Source organism: Pelodiscus sinensis, chromosome 15, assembly GCF_049634645.1.
Source record: "Pelodiscus sinensis isolate JC-2024 chromosome 15, ASM4963464v1, whole genome shotgun sequence".
Lineage (NCBI taxonomy): Eukaryota > Metazoa > Chordata > Testudines > Trionychidae > Pelodiscus > Pelodiscus sinensis.
In genome coordinates, this window is record NC_134725.1 from 27,561,423 (window position 1) to 27,586,280 (window position 24,858).

At 45.4% G+C, this 24,858-nt stretch overlaps 1 protein-coding gene across 3 annotated transcripts in view; it reads right to left on the reverse strand.

Moving 5' to 3' along the window:
• Positions 1-24,858, reverse strand: part of TMEM132C (transmembrane protein 132C) — a 476,658-nt gene that overhangs the window by 322,776 nt on the left and 129,024 nt on the right. For 2 of the 3 annotated variants that reach the window (XM_075898467.1, XM_075898466.1), the window contains exon 2: positions 5,846-6,734. The exons of the other annotated variant lie outside the window; for it this stretch is intronic. In XM_075898467.1, the coding sequence (XP_075754582.1) occupies positions 5,846-6,734 (889 nt within the window). The remainder of the gene's footprint in view (positions 1-5,845; positions 6,735-24,858) is intronic. 3 annotated transcript variants of the gene reach the window in all.

Consider the following 24,858-nt stretch of genomic DNA (forward strand, 5'->3'; position numbering starts at 1 on the left):
ACTGGCTAAGGATTGTGCCATATATGGCTCCTCCCCTATATACAGGAGAAAACACATTTCTTAATGGTAAAGCCATGTCTACACTGCCACTTACTTTGCTGTAAATGATATCATTCAGGAGTGTATGGCAGGGCTGACAGTTTTGCCAACACCCTCAAGTAGAAGGGACAGGGCTGGGGAAGACAGCCCGCAGTGCTGGCTAGAGAGCACTCCACTGCCCTTCCACCGGCAACTCTCACAGTCACCCGGAGCACACCAGAGCAGTGCTCTAGTGGCAATTTAAAATGCCCAGGGGTCCAGCCACTGCTGCAGCTGTGCCCCTTTTGAATAGCCTGTCTCCCACGTAGCTGCCTCCTTTCCCCATCCCCCACCTCTCCTAAATAAGCCACACACCATGAATGAGGAAATTTACATGGACCCAATTGCCGTTGCAGACAGTGCTAAGTTGGCAGGAGAGTTTCTTCTGCCCTCCCTGCTATGGCCTCTTGCAGAGGTGCATTTATTATGCCAATAGGGGAGCTCTCTCTTCTCAGCATAGAGCATCTTCTTCAGGAGCACTAGAGCGGCATAGTTGCGCTGCTGTAACACTTCTAGTGTACACTAGCTCTTAAGCATTAGCCAGGCACCAATGAAAGATGTCTTCTTTGTTCCTTAAAACACAGACTGCAAGTACAAAGAGAAGGTCTAATTCCAAAGCAAAAGGAAACTTGTTTCTCAGAGGTCATGTCAGTCTTCTTTTCACTTTTACATAATAGCCAAAGCTGTGGGTCTGGAATATTGAAGCCGCGATCTCCTTTACAATTGAAAATGGAACATGAAATAATAAGTTGATGGCAGCACGTCCTAAGGCTTCAAGCTCTTTTCTCCTCAGATGTGGATTGAATTGCTTTTATGCTTAGATGTTTCCTAACAATAGTGAAATCACTTTTAAATATTTAAGTACCGTAAAGCTGCATGGGAGTAGGAAAATGTTTTGATGTGATTCACATCTGAAAACACACATAAGCACACAAAAGAGAACTCTTCCCCCTCCATCACCCCAACTCATTTCTCTGGGTGCCACATTGTATTTCAAATTGAGAGAGATTAAATTAGGTATGTATTGAAGAGCTGGTGATACTCTGAGGGAGGGTGTTTGTTTTTTAAGACTCCACTTCAGGAAACTAATTTTTCTTTAGTGGGTTTGGAAAAATCAAGTCCGAGTTTCTTCAAGTTACTTCAAAATATACAACAACAAATTCAACTCATACAGTATTTCTGATTACAATCACACTTCAGTGTGTCTATGTATATATCTTTGTGTGTTTGTGTTGTTCTAGGATTTTAGCTATTATTAACTCCAGCAGCATTCTCAATCCTATGTGACACAGGCATACTGTCAATACTCATTAGGAACTGACATACAAAGCTGCCTTGGCTGATCTGTTTAATAGCTTTCCTTACTGCATTTATCCTATATCCCTCTTCCAATCTGTAGATTTATTATCACTGCTAATTATCCATTGTCTTGTGTTGACTTGTTTGCTGGAAACAGGTAATTCAATAACACTGTTTATAAACTGCAACCCTTCAGGTGGAATAAAAATTAAACTGAAAGACCCATAATTAACCATCTCGAGTGGAAAAGAACCAGTCAAGTTTTTCTAATCAGGGCAGATATCTTCATCTCCTTTCCTATACTTATCCTGCTCAGTGCTTTCTGTAAAGCGGGTTAGCCAGTCATTCAGCACCTTCCACAGCAAGTTAGAGATTAGCTGCTGCCTCACAAGGTAGCTCAAAACACTAATGTTCCCAGCTTTAATGCTTTGGCCCGCTGCTGTTTAGCTTCTGCCAGATCAAATGCGGCACCACAGATGATGAAAAACAGATGGAAGGACCCTTTAATAGTGCAGTCATTGAAAGAGCATTTAGAGCTACAGAAAAAAAAACCCACCACCACAAACAAGCCAAGATTTTCAAAGCAACCTAACATATTTGGTTGCCCAAATCCCAATGCCACAGATAAAAACAGAATATCTAAATCTCCTATCCAGAGAACAAACACACACATGTAAAATTTTAAGGTTAATCTTATTAGAATAATCTTTCTTGTGCTGTTATGATTTTTTTCTGTTTCCAGAGTGCTGTACATTTATAAGTACATAGAAGAAAATATTAGGGAAGTTAAAATACATTTATTTTTGTAAAATTGTAATCACTGAAATTTTCAGCAGTTACATATTTATAAGTGGGGTTGCGGGGAAGAAGATAGGCGGGAGCTGCCTTTAAAATGCTTGGAGAACAAGAATGAACTAAGCCTCACTACTCCCCTGAAAGGTAAGGAACAAACACAGCCCCCATTTTGCAGACAAAAGATGGAGGCACAGAATTTCTAAGTGACTTGCCCAAGGTGACATGGCTGGTCTGTTGCAGAGCGCTGAATGGCATATTGATCTGTAGTCTGTCAGTGTAATTTCACAATGTAATTACAAAAGGGGGCTTGTGCGGGAAGGGAAGCTCTCTCTATAGTAGAGCAGTGTTCCCACCATGGAAAAGTATTACCATGCATATTACGCTTTACTCCATGCCACATTAGTAATTTTCTTTAGCTGGATTGCCATTCTTGATTTGATAAATTTACAAATACAGTAACAGGATTCTGAATTAAGATACAATTTAAGAACAAAGTTTCATTTCCAGTGATTTGTGGAATGAGGTCATTTAAATCAATTTACTTTTGCCAGAGAAGACTTGTGGTTATTCTCCCCTCTCCCTCCAACATCCAGCAATGACCATACACTGTTTGCCTCAATGCTGGGTATTTGAAAAACTCAATGACTAACATACAAAAAGCAGAACATAAACAAATGCACCATACCTGGGGACAACACGCAGCATGTGTTTCTTTAAGATGACTGAATGTGAACGCATGTCAGAGGATGTAGGGTTTGCTTTGGCAGGAGCCTGTGTACAGACATCTAACACACCAGGCAAACGGCCACAGAGAAGGTTAAAGCAGCCTGCAGGCAGCTTTAACATATGCATTGGCCATTTTCTGTGATTCTCTTTTTAAACATATAGAGGCGTGGGCCAAGTACACATCTTAGAGACATCCACATATCACTACTGAAATCATTGGCTTTACACCCGTGTAACATAGTCGAATTTAGCAGCTGACAGATGAGGCCATATAGTTTATGCCTCAGGAGACACTGAAGAACTAAGACAAGTCCCTGCTACCTACCAATGGGCTACTTTCCTGTATCAACCCCATTCTTCAACCTGACACCTTAACAAAAATAAATATTTAACAGTTCCCTCGCCCCCACCTGTCTCCAGTTTTCACTGAGCAGAAGAATGGCTTGGATGGCCGTTCTTCCTCACATCTGGATTTGGTGTCCTGCATGCTAGAGAAAGAACACACACTAGCAGGCTCTCAAGGTGTTGCCCCTGGCAGATATCTATCTACCATAACTCCCACCCTGCTACTTACTATGGGCCTAAGTCACGCAGGCCTGGAATCAAGGTGAGGGGAGCCCAGCTACGCAAACCAAAAACACGGCCTCAGATGGAAGGGGTGGAGTCAAGGGTAGTCAGGCCTTAGCATGGTGTGGAGAACTGATGGGCTCGAAAGAAACCTATCCAAGAGTTTTCTGGACTGCCCTGCTCTTCTCTGCATCCCATAGGATGCTGCAGGAGCTGAAACAGCACAAGGACTTCGCATGCTCTCGTCTCATCCACTGACTCATCCTTTGAATGCTCCAGCCCTAATGGCTCAGCCATCCTACCCCAGAGGCAGTAGGCTCAACTGGTCCCTCAGTTCCATCCATGGAGTCATTTCCTGAAAGACCCATAAGGATATGCCTCACAGGCCAGAATTCACAGACATCAGGGGAAGGAAATACACAGGTTAGAAATCCTGATGGTGGGTGTAACCCTGGCAGACCAGGTGCCAACTCTTGGAAGGCTACAGGCCTCAGTTGAGCACTGGCAAATCAATTGCTAGAAACAAGTCCAGCTCATCCGTGTGATAGTATGATTAACACATGTGATTTTTCACCTTTTAAAAAACCCAGTATAATGAAAGCAGTGCTAATTGTGGTGAGTTCAGTGGCCAAAGTTTTTTTTTAAATCCCCATTGCTAATCAAAACAATATGGTGAATTTGACCCAAATTTGCCAGACATTTCAGTTAAATTATATTTGCATTCTTCTGCTGTGGGAGGGGGAGTTTGGTCTGAAAAATTTCACCAGCTCTAGGGACAACCTGCTCTGAAAATCCAGCAGTAAATGTGTCCATTACAGCAGGCAGAACAGGCAATGTCTGATGTATGCTTTTTCCATTTCTGGCTATTATACACTAGGCACATAAGCAAAATCTACACCCAGCCAATCAGAATCCATCTTGAGCTAAGACGTATATCATCAGATTTCAATAAGGGTGACTATCTCTAACTTACTTTTCAGGAAGATAAAAGGCAGTGACACACATTTCAAAGGGATATCCCAGCCCACGAAAAAATAATACACCAGATTTGTCTCCTTTGGATTTCTTCTTTCATCACACAGCTATGTTTGTTATAAGGCACACATCTTGTCTCTACTATTTGTGAAGAACGATTTTAAATAACAAAAAGAAGCAGACACAGAAAAGCTACTATCTCAGAGGATCCACTCAGTAAACAGGTAGCCATCAGATTCTTATCAACTAAACTAAAGCTGCAAATATCAGAATGTTTCCAGAATTCCTAAAAAAACCACCCTTTTTAATAAAAGCCTTTTATCTTCCCAGTGACACCTTCTACCCTACAAGCTATTTTTGTCTTCAGTTGTCAACTATGTATTCATTTAATTCATATGAGCCTTCAACATAAACATTTCTATGGAGAGAATTCTATGGGAAACCCAGGGTGCTTAAGGCAAAAGAACAATTGTTGCTTATCACTATTGACATCTTCGTGAATTTAAAGCCTGGCAACAGGAAAAGAGATCCATCAAATATTTTGGTGATTAATTAGTCAGTCTTTTTCACCCTCGAAAGACTGTCACCTGATTGGCATGAAAATTGCTACCATATAAAACAGGAAGAAAAAGCATTGACTTTTGTTCAGATCCAGTATGTCAATTCTTATGTTCCTATGTACTGCCTTTGCCATTTGTTCCCCAAATAATGAACTTCATGTCCTTTATAATCAATAGCAACATCAAACACACTAAAATAAGACCTCAAAGGTAAATGTCTAACCAAAAAAACAGCTGCTTAAATAACTAAAAGACATTTCCTTGAAGTTCTCATGACAAAAGCATTGTGTAGGAAGGCAAAGCTGTGTCATGTCATTTGAAGCCAAAGCAAGTAAATGAAGTTCACCATGACAGGTGACTTGCTCTGTTTAAATGTTGTGCCTCAGGGAGTGATGGAGAAAAAGAGGAGAAAAGGTTCATTCTACAGGCTTACATACATGGTGATTTAGTGAGTAGCAAGACAACAATCTAGTGTGCTGTAGGGTACTCTGTGCCCTAATTGGCCCTCTGGTTCCTGCCTACTAGGCATTAAGAGTTCAAGAACACATTTTAACATGCTGCTTGTTTCACCTACCACAGTGCATCACTGTTCATCATCCCACAGCAATGGCCACAGTAGGCAACATCACAGTTGGGAATTAGATGTTCAAAGGTGGTTTTTAAGGGTGTGGAATCCTAGCAAGTCCTCACTGTTTGTTGTTTGTTTGTTTGGGGGGGGCGAGATGAGAAAAGGATTGCAATCAAAGGGAAAAAATCCAATCTACAAATTGGGGTTTAGGCCACTCCCCCTTTACATTGGTGTTTGCTACTGATGGAGAAACAGAGGCAAAACGAACCCACCATACCTCAACACAAACTGTTCCACAGTGGAGTTGTTAGCGAGAGTCACAAAGACATTCACAACTTCACCTTGCTTGACCGGCTTCGATGGCAGCCAGATGACAACATTACTGTCCAGCCTCAGCTCTGTCAGCTGAGAACTCTCTAGGGCTCGATAGAGGCTCACAGAGCCAATCCTCTGCAAGTGGGACATGGTCTCATCCATACCATCCTTCCCTGGCCGGATGGCATTCCCCTTCCTCACATCCTCAGTGGTGCACTCCCCAGTCTCGTCCCCTGGCTGGATGGTATAATAAAGCTCCACAGGGCTCCCTTCAGACTGATCCATCACTTTCTTACGGCCAGCCACCACTGTGGGAGGACTAAACCAGCTCGGCAGGAGTTCCAGCTCTGCCACACACAATCCCAGATCCCCCTTTAGGCGGCAGCTGCCTCGGACTTCCCTCGTCTCGCGGAAGGCAAACACACGCAGGCAGGGCAGCCTCTCTGTAGAGCTGTAGTCATCCCAGTCCCTGCCCACAATGTAAAACAGGATCTGGACTTTCGGCTTCTTCAGGTAAATTTTGTCACGCACGATGCAGGCTTTAAGTCTCCAGTTAAAAGTAAACTTGTTGGTGGATCCAAAAAAGTTGGAGGTTAAGAGTAGGTCATGGGGCACTGCTTGTTCAACAGAAAAAGGTCCATAGCTGGCATTTAATACAGGTGGCCTCTTGGCTTTATATGGAAAAAAGGATTCCACTCGGGATTGCAAGCTGGAATTTCTCATGAAATCCTGATTGGCTTCTTTAAGAAAAAAGGACGTCTCTGCATTGAAGATTTGGTAGCTCACAGGTAGATATGTTGGTAACGAAGAAAATCTCTGTATATTGTCCAAGGCCCCTCGACAATCTGTCACTATTAATAATAATAATAATAATAAAAGAAAGTTAGTGACCTGGAACTTCATGGATTAGGCCAAAAGCAATTTATAGGCTCAAAATAAAAGGTTTATCTTGACTCTGAGGGAGTCACTGCCATATTATGATTCAATTAAATATGATGGGGAAATGATTACAGTGAAATGCTGAATTCTTCTGTATGTCTCATGCATGGCAGAAAATACAGGCATTAATCACGCCCTGTATTTATACATTATTTCATTATATAGTGTACAATACATATATACGCAGAAACAGAGAGAGGGGGGCCTTCAGTATCGGTTTGTCTTGATTTAATTTAATTCAAGTAATACTGAATGTTGTATACCCAATAATTAATCCTCGTAACACTCATCATTATGTCCAATTTACAGATGAGAAAACAAAAGTAGAACAGTTCAGTGATGTGCTGGAGCCAGGATTAAACAACTCATGAGCTCCTGACCTACATGGCTCCCCAAATTGATTGTCATGTTTGTCACCAGTGTGCTTTCCTGTTTTCTAGGACAGACCCTGTTTCCTTGAGGCAATCCGATATCCCAGACACACTGCTTCTGCGTAATCATTTTCAGGGTTCATTTGATGGCAGTAATGTACTATAAAACTGGATTTGACTCAATGGAATGAGGATACATTGAAACATCCTCAAGGTGCAATAGGATACACTGACATCACAGGACAGGAGTTTGCTTCACTAGAAAAGCCTACATTGAGAACACTAACTGACCCTGACCCAAGCTTGCCAACTAGTGGGAGAAGGGAGGATTGAAAAGGCAATTGCCCTGTGGCCTGGAGATTTAAATGGGCCAGGCACTCCCAGCCTTTTCTATTGCTACTGTGGCAGTGGCCAGAGCCCCGGACCCCTTTAAATTGCCGCTGGAGTGCTAGATCACCATGCTGTTTAGCGCTGAGGGAGGGTGCCACAGCATGGGCATCATTTGAGGGCATTTCAGGGGGCAGTAGCCCCCCCTTGATTTTCTGTTGTAGCAGGATACTATCTCCTGCCTCCCCTCTCTAGCCAGGAGCGAGAGGAACACAGGGTACGTCTACATTAGCCCCCTAGTTCGAACTAGGGAGGCTAATGTAAGCATTCGAAGTTGCAAATGAAACATGCATGAAATGAAATGCAGGTTCATCAAGGCTCATCAAGCAGAACAAAAAGACAGTCTGGTCAGGGAGAAGGGTGCAAGAACAGGCTTGAGGAAGGGTGTCTGGCCAGGGCGGAGGGTGCAGTAGTAGGTTGGAGGTGGGGGAATCTTAAGATCCATAATGGTAAATGGATGTTTAAGTGACTTGGTAATTTTAGCCTGTGAATGTGAAGCTTCACAGCATCTGGAGATCAATAATGCTATCGACAATTTTTCCAAGATGAGACCACGGCGTTATACATTGCTTTCGCTCATCTCTGGAGTATTGCTTGTTTTACAGTAATTTATTTACTTTTCAACATTCATGGAAGACATTAACTATCTCATTCTCCTCTACACAATTTGGACCATAAAATATTTAAAAAATAAGAATAATTGCAAAGCTAAGCAGATTTTATTTATATCTGCTAAAGATAGAGTACAAAGTATCAAACTTGTGTTAAGGCTCCAACACTGACCCCAAGATTTAGGATTAGAAATATTTTGCTGTTTGTTCTACATTTAAAAATAAATTTAAAATATGTCTTTAATTGGTAATTGTTATATTTTTTCTTTATATAAGAATTAGTAACACTCCTTCTTGTCAGCTAATTTCTAAGTTATCACCTGCAAAACAACAACAACAAACACAGGAGGTTTCAGGTGCCTAAATAGCCTCTGGAATGGAATCATGGACTAAGCTGCCCAAGCCCCCCATGAAAATCTGAAATGGTGTCCCTGTGTCATGGTCTGGGTAGCATAAGGGCTGACTGCCCTCAGACCCACCCCTTCCACATGAGGCTCCGCCCCTTCTGAGGTGTGCAGATCTCCCCCCCCCACACACACACACACACGGTCCTGGCCCATGGTGGCCATCAGCTGTACTGCCTGGCCTCAAAGGATGAAGGATGGCTCTTTCTCTAGGGCTATTTGATTCCTGACCTGTCTGATGAATCTCCAGACAAAGATGCAAATTCCAATGCAGAATGGGTCTACTAGAAATCAGCCTGAAATAATTTCCTAAGAAAAGCTTCCAAAAATAATCAATGAGCTTTTGGTCACTACCTGCCAGGCATCAGATTGGACCCAGTAGCTTACAAGTGAACACTGGTAAGCCACTGAACCACTAATGCTTATGATAGCCAGATCTCAGACATTCCTCATTTAATTTTCAAGGATCCTGGAATTGTTGCTGTGACTATATTTCTCAGGTACCTCCACTGCTGGTATGGATTTAAACACTGTAACTACAATCATAGTTGACAGCCAATAGTGACAAATGGGCCTTCTAAAAATAAAGATCTCACACAAGTGGAATTCCTCCAGTAAGTAAAACATGTTTTCTTTGCTTGAACCACTTGGCACTGAAGTGATCTCTTGCATCAGATTTCTGTGAGATGTCAGGACAGATTAGCAATACAGGTTAGCATTTGCTGGATACACCTGTCACATTCTCCAGGAAAAGATTTAAACTGATCTAGTTAACTCAATTTATGAAACATCAATAAATTACTGTGGCTTTGTACAAGCCTTGAGGGAGACAAGAAAAAAAACCCAACACAACACAAAAAAAGTTTGTTCATAAATTGGTAGAGTCTCCTTTTCTTTCACATCTTACTCAGCCGTCTTATAAACTTTTTTTCTGCCTCTTTATTCTCTGTTTAATCACAGCATGCACAAGGCATTCAGTACCTTGGTAAGTTCCACTCACTCATAGCTCTTGAAATCCTGCTAATCATTTTCACTTTAGGAACACTGGTTAGCACATCAAAGTTACTTTCTGCTCCACAGCCAAGAGAGGTTGCTTTTCAAATAGAAATGACAAACATTTCTCGCGCTTCCCTTCCACTATTCAGAAACCTTGTTTGTAGGTCACTACATCTACCAGGAAGGTTTGTACCTCTCCAGTTTGAAGTTGTGCTGCAATCACCTATTTTCAGAGTTATATATGCATTGTGCTAAAATCACCCTTGTATGTGTAATAACTATAGATATAAAATCTCAACTCTGTAATGTATAGAACATCCTTATGTGTGTGAGCTACCATAGACACAAGGATGTCATATTGATAAAATCAGTAATAAAAATGTGCGCCAAGGTTTTGACAGGCAGGACCTCTGCTGAGCAAATTCTTTTGATCAAAATTTGATTTGGCTGTTTTAATAATAGTCAATAACATTTCCATTCTGGCAAATAGGTGAGATTTAAAATATAATATGGATTTATAGACTCATAGGGTATGTCTACACTGCCACCCTAGTTCGAACTAGGGTGGCTAATGTAGGCATTCAAAGTTGCAAATGAAGCCTGGGATTTAAATATCCCGGGCTTCATTTGCATCTTGCCGGGCGCTGCCATTTTTAAATCCCCGTTAGTGCGGACTCCATGCTCGTGACTACATGTGGCACGGAGTAGGTAGTTTGAATTAGGCTCTCTAATTCGAACTACCGGTACACCTCATTCCACGAGGAGTAACAGTAGTTCGAATTAGAGAGCCTAATTCGAACTACCTACTCCGTGCCACGTGTAACCACGGGCACGGAGTCCGCACTAATGGGGATTTAAAAATGGTGGCGCCTGGCAAGATGCAAATGAAGCCCGGGATATTTAAATATACCGTATTTTCCGGCGTATAAGATGACTTTTTATACTAAAAAACATCCCCCAAAAATCGGGGATCATCTTATATGCCGGGTATAAACATACTGTAGCTTTGGCTACATACAGAACGTCCCTGTGCTGATACTGTATGTACCACGCTGAGCCAATCACGGCAAGCGGTGTCATCCATTAATGCATACAAAGCCTGCTTGGATTGGCTGAGTCAGAGAGGCGGGCTATTAGAACCTTTGCCAATCCGAGCAGGCTTTGTATGCATTAATAGAATATACCGCTTGCCGGGATTGGCTCAGCGCGGTACATACAGTATCAGCACAGGGATGTTCTGTATGTAGCCGAAGCTACAGTACTGTATTACAGCACATCCAGCAGCCTAAAAGATTAGGGACGTTCTGTAAGTGGGTGTATAACAAATGGCTGGTAGAAAAGACCCCATCATGGCTCCAGCAAGAAGAAGGAAATTTGAAGCCAGTTTCAAGCTGAAAGTTGTAAACTTTGCCAAGGAACATCATAACTGTGCTGCTGCAAGTCAATATGGAGTAACAGAAAAGATGGTCCAAGACTGGAAAGCAAATGAAGATGCATTAAAGAGTATGCCAAGTAGTAAGTGTGCATTAAGAAGAGGCACCCCACATTGGTCAGAACTTGAAAAGCACGTAGCAGACATGGTGCATGAGCATCGTCAAAATGGTTATGTAGTGACACGAAACAAAATACGTATGTTTGCACTTCAGTGGGCCAAATCTAACCCAGATCACAGCAAAGGATTTAAGGCCACTGTATCCCGGTGTACTAGGTTCTTGGAAAGGCATAATCTGGTACTGAGGCAAAAGACCAAAATTGCACAAAAATTACCTGCAGATCTCGACGGCAAAGTAAGTCTTTTCGATCGATATGTATTACAACAGTGCAAGAAGTGCATTAAGTCAGATCAGAAATATGGATGAAACTCCTATGAATTTCGATATGGTTGGAAATAAAACTGTTAATCCAAAAGGTGCAAAAACAGTGTTAATTAAAACAACAGGACATGAGAAGTCCAGTTTTACAGTGGTACTAGCATGTACAGCTGATGGCGCCAAACTAAGACCAATGATTATTTTTAAAAGAAAAACAATGCCGAAAATCAAGTTCCCTGTTGGAGTTTTTGTACATGTGAATGAAAAAGGCTGGATGGATGAAGAAGGGGTAAAGCTATGGCTTGATAATGTATGGAGTAGGCGACCAGGTGGACTTCATCAAGAACGTAGCCTACTGGTGTGGGATATGTTCAGGGCTCATTTAACTACCAGCACAAAGAAAAGGCTGGCAAGAATAAACACAGATGCGGCAGTTATTCCTGCAGGATTGACATCATTGGTACAGCCACTGGATGTGTGCCTAAACAAGTCATTTAAAGATCGCATTCGACAACAGTGGAATGAGTGGATGGTTAGCGGCGAAAAGTCATTCACAAAAGGAGGAAACATGTGTGCGCCACAACTGGATGTTTTGTGTAACTTTGTCATAAAAGCCTGGAATGATAGTGATGCAGAAACAGTAATCAAGTCTTTCAAGCAGTGTGGCATATCAAATTCTTTGGATGGTATGGAGGACGACTTCTTGTGGCAAGATGAAGGGGAAGCCGAAGCTGAAGCCACACCATCTGATTCGGAATTAGATTCATATGATGACTGTCTTACAAATGTACCACAAGATGTCATTGATGAACTTATGATGTCAGAGAATGAACATGATGAGGATTTTGAAGGATTTTAAGTACCGGTAAGTCAAAACCATTTTAATTAAAATTATTTAAATCAAATCTGATGTTATTAAATGGTGTTGCCTCGGAAGGGGGGGAGTCTTATACGGCAAGTATAGCCAAAACCTATGTTTTAACTGGAAAATTAGGGGGTCGTCTTATACACCCAGTCGCCTTATACGCCGGAAAATACGGTATAGCCCATAGACTTTAATGTCAGAAGGGACCATTATGATCATCTAGTCCGACCCCCTGCACAGTGCAGGCCACAGAATCTCACCCACCCCCTCCTAGAATAATCCTCCCACCTATATCTCAGATATTGAAGCCTTAAAATACTTTAAAGACCCCAAGATGCAGAGAATCCTCCAGCTGTGATCTGTACCCCATGCTACATAGGAAGGCGAAAAACCTCCAGGGCCTCTGTCAATCTACCCTGGAGGAAAATTCCTTCCCGACCCCAAATATGGCGATCAGCTAAACCCTGAGCATGTGGGTAAGACTAATCAGCCAGACACCCAGAAAATTCTCCATAGTAACTCCTATCATCCCTCCATTGGCCTATTTACCAGAGATAATGAATGGTCAATTAGTTACCAAGATCATGTTATCTCATCAAACCATCCCCTTCATCCCCCCCATCTAGTTTAATCTTGAAGCCAGATAGATCTTTTGCCCCCACTACTTCCCTTGGAAGGCCATTCCAGAACTTCACTCCTCTAATGGAAAGAAACCTTCGTCTAATCTCAAGTATAAACTTCCTACTAGCTAGTTTATATCCATTTGTTCTTGTGTCCACATTGGAATTAAGCTTAAATAATTCCTCTCCCTCCCTGGTATTTATCCCTCTAATATATTTAAAGAGTGCAATCATGTCCCTCCTCAGCCTTCTTTTGGTTAAGGTAAACAAGCCAAGCTCCCTGAGTCTCCTTTCATAAGACAGGTTTTCCATTCCTCGGATCATCCTAGTGGCCTTCTTTGTACCTGTTCCAGTTTGAATTCATCCTTCTTAAACATAGGAGACCAGAACTGCACACAGTATTCCAAATGGGGTCTCACCAATGCCTTGTATAATGGCACTAACACTTCCTTATCCCTACTGGAAATACTTCGCCTAATACATCCCAAGATCGTATTAGCCTTTTTCACGGCCATGTCACAATGGCGGCTCATAGTCATCCTATAATCAACCAGGACTCCGAGGTCCTTCTCCTCCTCAGTTACTTCCAACTGATGTGTCCCCAGCTTATAACTAAAATTCTTGTTATTAATCCCTAAATGCATAATCTTACACTTCTCACTATTAAATTTCATCCTATTGCTATCACTCCAATTTACAGGGTCATCCAGATCTTCTTGTATGATATCCCGATCCTTTTCTGAATTGGCAATACCTCCCAACTTTGTGTCATCCACAGATTTTATCAGGACACTTCCACTTTTGGTGCCAAGGTCAGCAATAAAAAGATTAAATAAAATTGGCCCCAAAACTGATTCCTGAGGAACTCTGCTAGTAACTTTCCTCCAACCTGACAGTTCACCTTTCAATATGACCCGCTGTAGTCTCCCCTTTAACCAGTTGCTTAACCACCTCTCAACTTTCATATTAATCCCTATCTTTTCCAATTTAACCAATAATTCCCCATGTGGTACTGTATCAAATGCCTTACTAAAGTCGAGGTAGATTAGATCCACTGCATTTCCTTTATCTAAAAAAAATCTGTTACTTTCTCAAAAAAGGAGATCAGGTTGGTTTGGCACAATCTACCTTTTGTAAAACCATGTTGTAATTTGTCCCAATTGCCATTAGCCTCAATGTCCCTAACTACTTTCTCCTTCAAAATTTTTTCCAAGATCTTGCATACTACAGATGTCAAACTAACAGGCCTATAGTTACCCCGGTCGTATGTTATTCATCATCAACCCTGCCTACTTTGGAATAAATTGCCCAGGGAGGTTGTGGAATCTCCATCTCAGGAGATATTTAAGAGTAGGTTAGATAAATGTCTATCAGGGATGGTCTAGACCAGTGGTCCCCAACCTTTTTAGGTTGTCGGGCGCCAGGGGGCGTGGCCGTTTGCCCGCCGGGCGCCAGGGGGCGGGGACCGGGGGCGCCCCCCCCCCAGCCGCGCGCCCGGGGGCGGCCCCCGCATAGCTGCGTGCCTGGGGGCGGGGCCCCCTCCAAGGGCCGCGCGCCTGGGGCCGGCACTCCCCGCCCCCCCCCGCCGAGTGCCGAGCGTCCGGGGCTGGCGCTCCCCGCCGAGTGCCGAGCGCCCGGAGCCGGCGCTCCCCCCCTCCCGCCGAGCGCCCGGGGCGGGGCCCCCCCCATAGCTGCGCACCCGGGGGCAGGGCCCCCTCCAAGGGCCGCGCACCCAGGGCCGGCGCTCCCCGCCCGCCGAGTGCCGCGCGCCCGGCGCTTCCCCCCGCCAAGCGCGCTCCCCCCGCAAGCGCCCGTGCGCCATGTGCCCGGGGCCAGGCCAGCCCCGAGCACCTGGCGGGCGCATTGAAATGCCCCCGCGGGCGCCATGGCGCCCGCGGGCACCGTGTTGGGGACCACGGGTCTAGACTGTATTTGGTACTGCCATGAGGGCAGGGGACTGGACTCGATGACCTCTCGTGGTCCCTTCCAGTCCTAGTATTCTATGATTCTACTCAGACTACTAAAATCAGGTCTATTCTGCAGGGAGAAGGTTGGATGAAGGTACACAACTCCAGCTACATAAATAATATTGACTTCCTTTACTCCTAGTGACAGCAAGGAGTACTAATGTCAATGGTGGTTCCCTCAGAATTCAGTTTAGTGGGTCTTCTGATAAGTGGAGATATGGCCTCAGACTGACCAAAACTGGAACAGGACCACTGATGGGAAAATGTACATATTTCACAGCTGCCCATGGTATTAAAAAAAAGACATTTCCCTTAGGAATATTGGGAGAAGCAGTGTGATTCGGGAATGGGGCGGGGGGGGGGGGGCGGGAAGGACAATAATGGGAGTCCAGACACCAGAGTTCTAATCCCAGGTGGGTTGGTGACCTGCTATGTGGCTTCCTCCCTGCCCAGATTTCTCTTCGCTCCTTAGTCAGTTAGGGTATGTCTACACTACAAAGTTAATTCAAACTAACAGCCGTTACTTCGAATTAACTTTAATAGCAGCTACACATACAAACGGCTACTTAGAATTTAAATCGAACAAGCAGAGCGCTTAATTCGAACTAGGTAAACCTCATTCTACGAGGACTAACGCCTAGTTCGAATTAAGTAGTTCGAATTAAGGGCTGTGTAGCCACTTAATTCGAACTAGTTGGAGGCCAGCCCTTCCCAGCTTGCCCTGGTGGCCACTCTGGGCCAAACCAGGGAAACTCTTCTGCCCCCCTCCCGGCCCCGGAGCCCTTAAAGGGGCACAGTCTGGCTACAGTGCTTGTGCCAGTTGCAAGCCTGCCAGCACCCAGCCAGAAGACGCTGCACCTGGCACAGCATGAGCCAGCCACCTGCTGCCACCCAGCCCTCCGCCTCTTCCCAGGACCAGGCTGGCGGCTCCCAGAAGCCTGTCCGGGGCCACAAGAGGCGGGCGCCCGCCTAGTCTAGTGCGGAAATCGTGGACCTCATCTAGGTTTGGGGGGAGGCCTCCAACGTCCACAATCTCCTCACTAGGCACAGGAATGTGGCTGTCTAGGGCAATATAGCTGCCAGCCTGGCCACCAAAACCCACATGCGAACCCAGGAGCAGGTTTGCATGAAAATCAAGTTAGTCCAGTGAGACTCCTGACCCTGAGCTTAGAACATAAGAATGGCCGTACTGGGTCAGACCAAAGGTCCATCTAGCCCAGTAGCCGGTCTGCCGACAGCGGCCAATACCAGGTACCCTGGAGGGGATGGATCGAAGACAATGACCAAGCCATCTGTCTCGTGCCATCCATCTCCAGCCTTCCACAGAGTCCAGGGACACAATTCCTACCTCCTGGCTAATAGCACTCCATGGACCCAACATCCATGAATGTATCTAACTTCTCTTTAAACTCTGTTATAGTTCTAGCCTTCACAGCCTCCTGCAGCAAGGAGTTCCACAGGCTGACTCTTTGCTTTGTGAAGAAGAACTTTCTGTTATTAGTTTGAAGTCTGCTACCCATTCATTTCATTTGGTGTCCTCTAGTCCTTATATTATGGGAACTAAAGAAGAACTTTTCTATATGCACCCTCTCCCCACCACTCATGATTTTATAGTCCTCTATCATATTCCCCCTCAGTCTCCTCTTTTCTAAGCTGAAAAGTCCCAGTCTCTTTAGCCTCTCTTCATATGGGACCTGTTCCAAACCCCTGATGATTTTAGTTGCCATTTTCTGCACCCTTTCTAAGGCCAAAATATCTTTTTTGAGGTGCGGAGACCACATCTGTACACAGTACTGAAGATAAGGTGTACCATAGTTTTATACTTCCCCTCCTCATTCTTCCCCTGGCTTCTCCCTTCCAGCTCCCTCCTCCCAGGTTTCCACCTCTCCTCTCCCACCCTCTCTCTTCCCCTCTCCCACCTCCTTTTCCCAGTCTCCCCAGAGGTTAATTCCTCCCCCCCCCCCAGTTTTGTTAAAGAGAGTTTCTAGTTTTGAACACATGTGTCCTTTATTTTTTACATCAGGAAGGGGGGCTAGGAAGGGGTAAGTGGAAGGAGGTGAGGGAGGAATGGGGCATGAGGCCCCGATGGGGAGTACTGGGGTGGCTTTGCAGGCTCCTCGGGGTGGAAGTCCTCCTTCAGGGCCTCCTGGATCCTGACAGCCCCCGATTGACCCCCCGGATGGCAGCCTGCGGCAAGTGCAGCTGGGCTGATGGCCGAGTGCTGTGATGTGCCGAGTGTGGGCACTCAGGGCACTCCAAGACAGGACTGTTTTGCTGTCCCTCACTGAGGTAGACAAGCAAGCGGGGAACCCTGAGAACTGTCTGTCCAGGGTAGAGGTTGGGTCCCTTTAAGCACAGCCCTCAGCTAGCCTGAGGAAGCAGCTCCACACTGTAAGGCCTAACCTGATGCCCTGCTGGCACTGGTTCTGGCCAGCCTTAACTTCGGTTCAGGGTCCACTCAATGTGGACATGCTATTTCGAATTAGCAAACGCTAATTTGAATGAGTTTTTAGGTCTAGATGCACTAGTTCGAATTAGCTTATTTCAAATTAACTAAATCGTATTAAGGTAGTGCGAATTAGTGCTGTAGTAGACATACCCTAAACTCTTTGAAGCAAGGAGTGTATTTTACTTTGTGTTTGTACCATGCATAGTACGAAAGGGAATCAAAGCTCATTGAGGTACACTTGCAATAAATTCATGCCAAATAGATGGGCACAGTTTTCAAACTGGTTGCAGAGCTAGGATGCCCAGCACCAGGACACTTTGCAGTGATCAACCCCTTAGTTTAAAAGGGAAGCAGAGCTAATCACTCTGGGTATGTCTACACTACCCTCCTAGTTCGAACTAGCGGGGTAATGTATGCATACCGCACTTGCAAATGAAGCCCGGGATTTGAATTTCCTGGGCTTCATTTGCATGAAGCCGGCCGGCGCCATTCCATGAGGAGTACAGCTAGTTTGGATTAGGAAGCCTAATCCGAACTAGCTACTCCGTGCCACGTGTAGCTGCGCAGCACAGGGTTCGAACTGCCGGCATTTAAAAATGGCGCCGGCCGGCTTCATGCAAATGAAGCCCGGGAAATTCAAATCCCGGGCTTCATTTGCAAGTGCGGTATGCCTACATTACCCTCCTAGTTCGAATTAGGAGGGTAGTGTAGACATACCCTGTGTTTTCTAAGAGGGCTTCTTGACTACTCCCAAAGCTATTCAGCCTTCAGGTATGCTGCTCAGCCTATCTATTTCCTTGGGCTCTGAGACATACATGAGCAGGAAAGGGGCTGATATCCCTGAGGAAAGTGCAATACTCAAAACCTGAGTCTACATTTTTGTTGTTGTGGGAAATGGGAGGTGTTGCTGCACTTATTTCTTATGGATCTTTTGTTTAGAAACTGCCCATAGTGCCTTCTATCAAATCCAAGATTTACACTATAGTCAAAGGGACAAATCCTTAGCTGTTTTAAACAGAATGATAGGACAGAAAGAGCCCTCAAGAGGTCACCTAGACCAGTCCTTACCACTCATGGCAGGACTAATTATTTTCTAGACCATTATTGACAGGTGTTTGCCATTGGAAAAATGTTAAGAGTTGGACAGTGATTCCCTGAAGCAATGTATTCTAGAGCTTACCTAGCTTTCCGGTTAAAAAAAATCTTTCATAAGGTCCAAGTTACCAGGGACTGTTTAAAGCATCCTAGAATACTCAAGGAGTTGATAAAGGGGGTTTGTGAGCCTTTAGCTATCATCTTTGAAAAGTCAAGAGAGATTCCAGAATACTGGAAAGAGGCAGAGCCCATCTATAAAAAGGGAAATAAGAGTAACCCAGGAAACTACAGACCAGTCAGCTTAAATCCCTTGCCAGTGAAGATAATGGAGCAAATAATTAAGGAATTCATATGCAAACATATAGAAGGTAATAAGGTGATAGGTAACAGCCAGGATGGATTTGTAAAGAACAAATATGTCAGATCAATCTGGTAGCTTTGTTTGATAGGATAACAAGTCTTGTGGACAATTGAGAAGCTGTGGATATGGCATACCTTTACTTTAGTAAAGCATTTGATATACATAGAAAGGGAAGTGACTTTCTATGAAGGAATACTGCAGAAATAGATCTAGGGGCCATAGAGGACCATAAGTTAAATGTTAGTCAGGGTGGCTCTATTGCAAAAAAAAGCAAACATGATTCTGGGATGCATTAACAGGAGTGTTGTGAGCAAGACACAAGAAGTCATTCTGCTTTACTCTGTGCTGATTGGGCCACGGTTGAAGTACTGTGTCCAGTTCTGGGCACCATATTTCAAGAAAGATGTGGAGAAATTGGAGAAGGTCCAGAGAAAAGTAACAAGAATGATTAAAGGTCTAGAGAACATGACCTATGAGGGAAGACTGAAAGAACTGGGCTTGTTTAGTTTAGAAAAGAGAGGAGACATGATAGCAATTTTCAAGTATCTGGGAGGACATGTTTACACTGCAAAGTTAATTTGAAACAACAGCAGTTATTTCCAATTAACTTCAATAGCATCTATACATGTAAACCGCTATTTGGAGTTTAATTCGAAATAGCGGACTGCTTACTTTGAATTTGGTAAACCTCATTTTACGAGGAATAATGCCAAATTCAAAATAGCTAATTCAAAATAAGTGTTGTGCAGACACTTAATTCGAATTAACTGGCCTCCAGCCCTTCCCAGTTTCCCTTGGTGGCCACTCTGGGCCAAACTAGGAAAATTCTTCTCTTTTCCCCATGCCCGGAGCAATTAAAGGCCTGCCAGCAGCCGTAGCCTCTCACCCAGTGACCACACAATACCAGCCAGTGGCAGCCAGATATCCTGCGCCCATTCCCCCAGCACCCAAGGACCAGCCGGGGGCCATAGATGGTGCACGCCCTCGTAGACTAATGCGGAGATCATGGACCTCCTTGAGGTTTGGGGGGAGGCCCCCCAATGTCCATGATTTCTGCACTAGGCAGAGGAATGCAGCCATCTATGGACGCATAGCGGCCACCATGGCCAGAAAGGACCACAGGTGCGCCTCAAAGTAAAGGAGCAGTGGCAGGCGTATGCCAGAGCCACCAGGGGCGGCGCTGCACCAGGGGCTGACACCTGCACTTACTTCCCCACCCTTGACCACATCCTGGGGGGCGGGACGGTCTGCGTCACCCCAGGGGGGCAGCAAGCCAGGATTGGAGGTCCCTGACCTGGGCACAGCAGAGGGGGCATTGCAGAGGGTTCCACGCCGGCAGGTCCCCAAGCTGTCCAAACACTGGAGTCAGCAGGGTCATCAAGGGAGGCCATACCAAATAAGTACCATCACTGTCCCCTACCCGGGAGCGGGGGTGGGGAGGAAGATCGCGCGCATTGGCCTTGCCTACCACTCATCACACATCAACCTGTGCACATGTGAGCATGTGCCATGCCACCCTTGGGCAGATGGCTCCAGCTGCATGACACCCAGGGGCCATGGCCTGATTTCACACATGCGCGTGCCTAGACCTGACACACTCCTGACCCCGAGGCAGGACACAGCAGGAAGCCCTCCCTTCACACAACCCCTCTACACAGAGGCAGGGGACATCTCCCCCACCTTAGCCACATTATACGTGGCACAGGGGCATGGGTGCGATCTCAGGGCATCTCCCACTCCCAGGGATAGCTGGACATTCCAAACATGGCCTCTGTGCCAGTACAGCGGCTCTGACTGTGCCGGGCATGGTCCTCCTCACCTCGCAGAGAGGAGCTGGGCTTCACCCATTGTGCCGCTAGGGAGAACTGACCACTTCTTTCTCCACAGCCGCACCACCTGCATGTGCAGAGTGCACCACCCCACCTGGGACATGCTCCCGCACCCGAGGGCTCCGCAGGACCACCACAACCCTGCAGGAGTACCACGAGCAGCACCTGGGGGCCCTGTGAGCCCAGACCTGCATCATGGAGCAGCAGGCACAGGAAGAATGGGAGCTCCGTTGGAAGCTGCTTGCCCAGCGTCGTGCCATCTGTGCCTATCTGCAGACCCTGGTGCAGAGTGTGCTGCCTCGTGCCGCTCCAGCACCTTCTGCCCCCCCCAGATACCGTTCCTCCTCCCACTCCTTCCTCATCCTCCACACCCTGCTTCTCAATCTCCACACCTCCCACCTCAACCTCCACACCCCCCTCCCCATCCCCCTAGGGATGCTGAGGCCCCCGCATCCACCATGCTGGGAGACATGTGGCCCGGCGAGACCCCCACCCCTGAGTGCTGAACTTCCCCTCCCCCTTCTTCCCCATGCTTCCCCCTTCCAGTTTTTCCCCTCCCTCTCCCTTGTCCTCTCCCGCATCTCCCCAGAGATTCACCCCCCCCCCCAGTTGTGTTAAATAAAGAGATTTTATATTTTTGAAAATACATGTGTTTTATTTGACATTAGGAAGGGGGACTAGGGAGGAGTAAGAAGAAGGAATGAGGCACAAACCCCCAGTGGAGCAGACCATGGAGACTGTTAGTGCTTGTGATGAGGTGAGCCGCTTCCACCCCGCGGAAGTGGACCCTCCGCACACTACTCCCGCGGTCGCCCTCACGCTCATGGGGTTGGCCCGGGGCGCACGAACGGCATGCGGTCCTTGCACCGCCACCACCACTCAGCTGAGTGGCAGGGGCGGGGCTGGAGCAGGGCGTCAGCCAGCACACTGGAGACGGGCGGGGGCTACGGAATGCATGACATGTGCCGAGGCTGACGTCATGCATTCAGGACGCTGGTGCGGGGCATTTAAGCCCAGAGCAGGGTCAGGGGAGGAGAGGAGAGGCAGCGGAGGGGAGGAGAGAGACTGCGAAAGTCAGCAAGTGTGGCCGCAGGGGTTGGGCGAGAGCACATTTGGGAAGACTGAGTTGGGGTCAGGGTTCATGGGAAGACCGAGGTATGGTGGGAAGTAAAGGACCTCAGATAGTCGCAGGCAGCAGCCCCACATGGGAGGTCCTGACCTGGTGCCCTGCCAGAACTGGGTCTGGCCAGCCTTAACTCTGATTCAGAGTCCACTCAGTGTGGACACACTATTTCGAAATAGCAAAATGCTATTTCGAAATGCATTTTCTGTGTAGATGCGTTAATTTGAATTAGCTTAATTCGAATTAACTATTCCGAATTAAGTTAACTCGAATTAACGCTGTAGTGTAGACATACCCAAAGGGTGTTACAAAGAGGAAAGGAAAAATTGTTCTCTTTGGCCTTTGATGATAGGACAAGAAGCAATGGGCTTAAATTGCAGCAAGGGAGGTTTAGGTTGGACATTAGGAAAAAGTTCCTAACTGTCAAACACTGGAATAAATTGCCTAGGGAGGCTGTAGAATCTCCATCACTGGAGCTATCTAAGAGCAAGTTGGATAGACATCTATCAGGAAAGATCTAGATGGTTCTTGGTCCTGCTGTGAGGGCAGAGGACTAGACTTAATTATCTCTTGAGGCCCTTCCAATTCTAGTATTCCCTTCTAATTCTAGTAGTCTACGGAAGACCAAACTAAAATGCCCTTGCTGAAATTTAAACCTATTGCTTCTTGTCCTATCCTTAGAGGTTAAGGAAAACAATTTATTTCCCTCCTCCTTGTAACAATCCTTTATGCATTTGAAAACTGTTATTATGTCTCCTCTCAGTCTTCTCTTCTACATATGAAACACATTTTTTTCCAACCTTCCCTCACAGGTCCTGTTTCCTAGAACTTTAATGTTGCTCTTCTTTGGATTTTCTCCCTTCTGTCCATATCTTTTCTGAAATGGAGTGCTCAGAATTGGACACAATGCTCCAGCAAAGGCCTAATCAGTGCAGAATGATTTCTCGTGTCTTGCTTACAACACTCCTGCTAATATATCTCAGAATGATGTTCACTTTCTTTGTAACAGTGTTATACTATTGACTGCACTTGGCTTGTGATATCCCTCCCCCGATCTCTTTCTGCAGTGCTCCTTCCTAGTTGGTCATTTCTCATTTTGTATGTGTGCTGCTGATTGTTTCTTCCTAAGTTGAGTGCTTCGAATTTACCTTTGAGTTTCATCCTATTTACTTCAGACCACTTCTCCAGTTTGTTCAGAGCCTTTTGAATTTAATCCTACCCCGTAAAACACTTGCAACCTCTCCCCACTTGGCATTAGTTGCACACTTTATAAGTGTACTCTCCAGGCCATTATCTGAATTACTGATGAAGATATTGAACAAAACAGGACCCAGAACTGATCCCTACAGAAGCTCACTTAATATGCCCTTCCAGCAGGACTGTGAATTACAGACAACTATTCACTGGGAACTGTTTTCCAACCAGTTTTGCATCCATCTTATAAAGGTTGCATCTCAATTGTATTTCCCTAGTTTCTTTATGAGAAGGTCACATAAGACAGTATCAAAACCCTCTTAAAATCAAGATATACATATCTGCCTTGCCCCTCCTTATTCACAAGCTTGTTACCCTGTCAAATCAAGCAATTGGTTGGCTTGACATGATTTATTCTTGGCAAATCCATGTTCTTACTTGTCACCTTATTATCTTTTAGGTGTTTGCGGAGCTGTATGAGCTTCAAGGGCCTTATATCACTTTACATCAAGTGAGGATCAGGCCTTAAAATCTTTACAGTAGAGACTCTGAAAGGTTAACAGTCACTTGCAGGGACTGCAATATTTGCTCAAGTTTCTCACTTTGTTTTTGGTTTAAGTCCTGATTCAGTACAAAGAGATCATTCCTTGTAAATTCTTAACCCTTGCAGAGACCCATCAATGTCAAGGCATAAGAGATAATAGGAGATATAATTAAGACACTGGATATGGCTCAGAGTCAGCAGAAATGCACAGAAGCTCTTCCTACCAAATATTTACAGAAATTCCGACTAGGAAGTGAAATCTTCAACCCACGTTCCAGTCTGGAGGATTTTTCCAAACCATGTGCTCATTGTCCTTTTAGCATGCCTGGCTGCTAGTATTTTAATTATCTAGTAAAACCTAATTAAACGTTTTCAAGTAATACATAATCAATATCAGTCATTACAGCAAATGACTCCTGCTGACAAGTAAACAACTTCATTACAGTTCTACTGAGAGAGCACAATGAAAGCTTACTGGCACAAGCATCCCCTGCAGGAGTGATCACTTCGGAGGAAAAGGAAGAATCTTGCATTGCCTCAGACTTATTGGGAAGAATATTGGAGCATAGGTATGGGAGGTAGGAGTACAGGGAGTGCTGCAAAATGCCCAGGTTTTCTACACACTTCTCCATGCCTAGGAGCCAGCTCCTGCTGCTGGTTCATGTCTTAGCCTCTGGGCAGTCCCTCCAGGGTCCCACCAGCCCCATGTCCAGGCCTCCAGGCAGCCCCTTCAGGATTCTCTTGCCTCTTCCAGCTTTAGCATCCTTTGGGGACCTGCTGCCCTCCATCCCCACAGACTCGGCCATCTGTGGGGTCCAGGCCACTAGCCATGAAACCTGTGCTATTGCTCCAGGTCTTGCACCTGATCTGGGCAGCCTCCTCCAGCTGTGGCTGGATTGTCAACTTTCCAAGACCAGACTAGATGCCATTAGTGGCAATGGCATCCAGTCCATTTGGTTCAGGAGAATTGGCAACTCTAGGTGTGACCTCAGCAGCTCCACTCTAAAAATAGTATTGGAGGGACACAGCACAAGGAAAGACAAGGTGGGGTGAGGAAATCTCTCTTATTGGAACAACTTCAGCTGGTAAGGAAGACAAGCTTCCAAGGTCTGCGTAGCTCAAAAGCTTGTCTCTTTCACCAGCAGACATTGGTTCAATAAAAGATATTACCTCATCCCACATTGTTTTTCTAATATCCTGCTACCACTATAGCTACAACACTGCACATGGACAGAGGACAGGGATTACTACTTTGAAACTATCACTTAATGGTGACATGCATTCATGTTTAACTCATACACCAGAAATCAATTCTTTGCAAATGAACAAACTGCCATTAACATTCAGAAAACATAATAAAATGGGGAGAGGAGGAGAGAGGATGTTGTCAGGTATACCCCTAAGGAAAC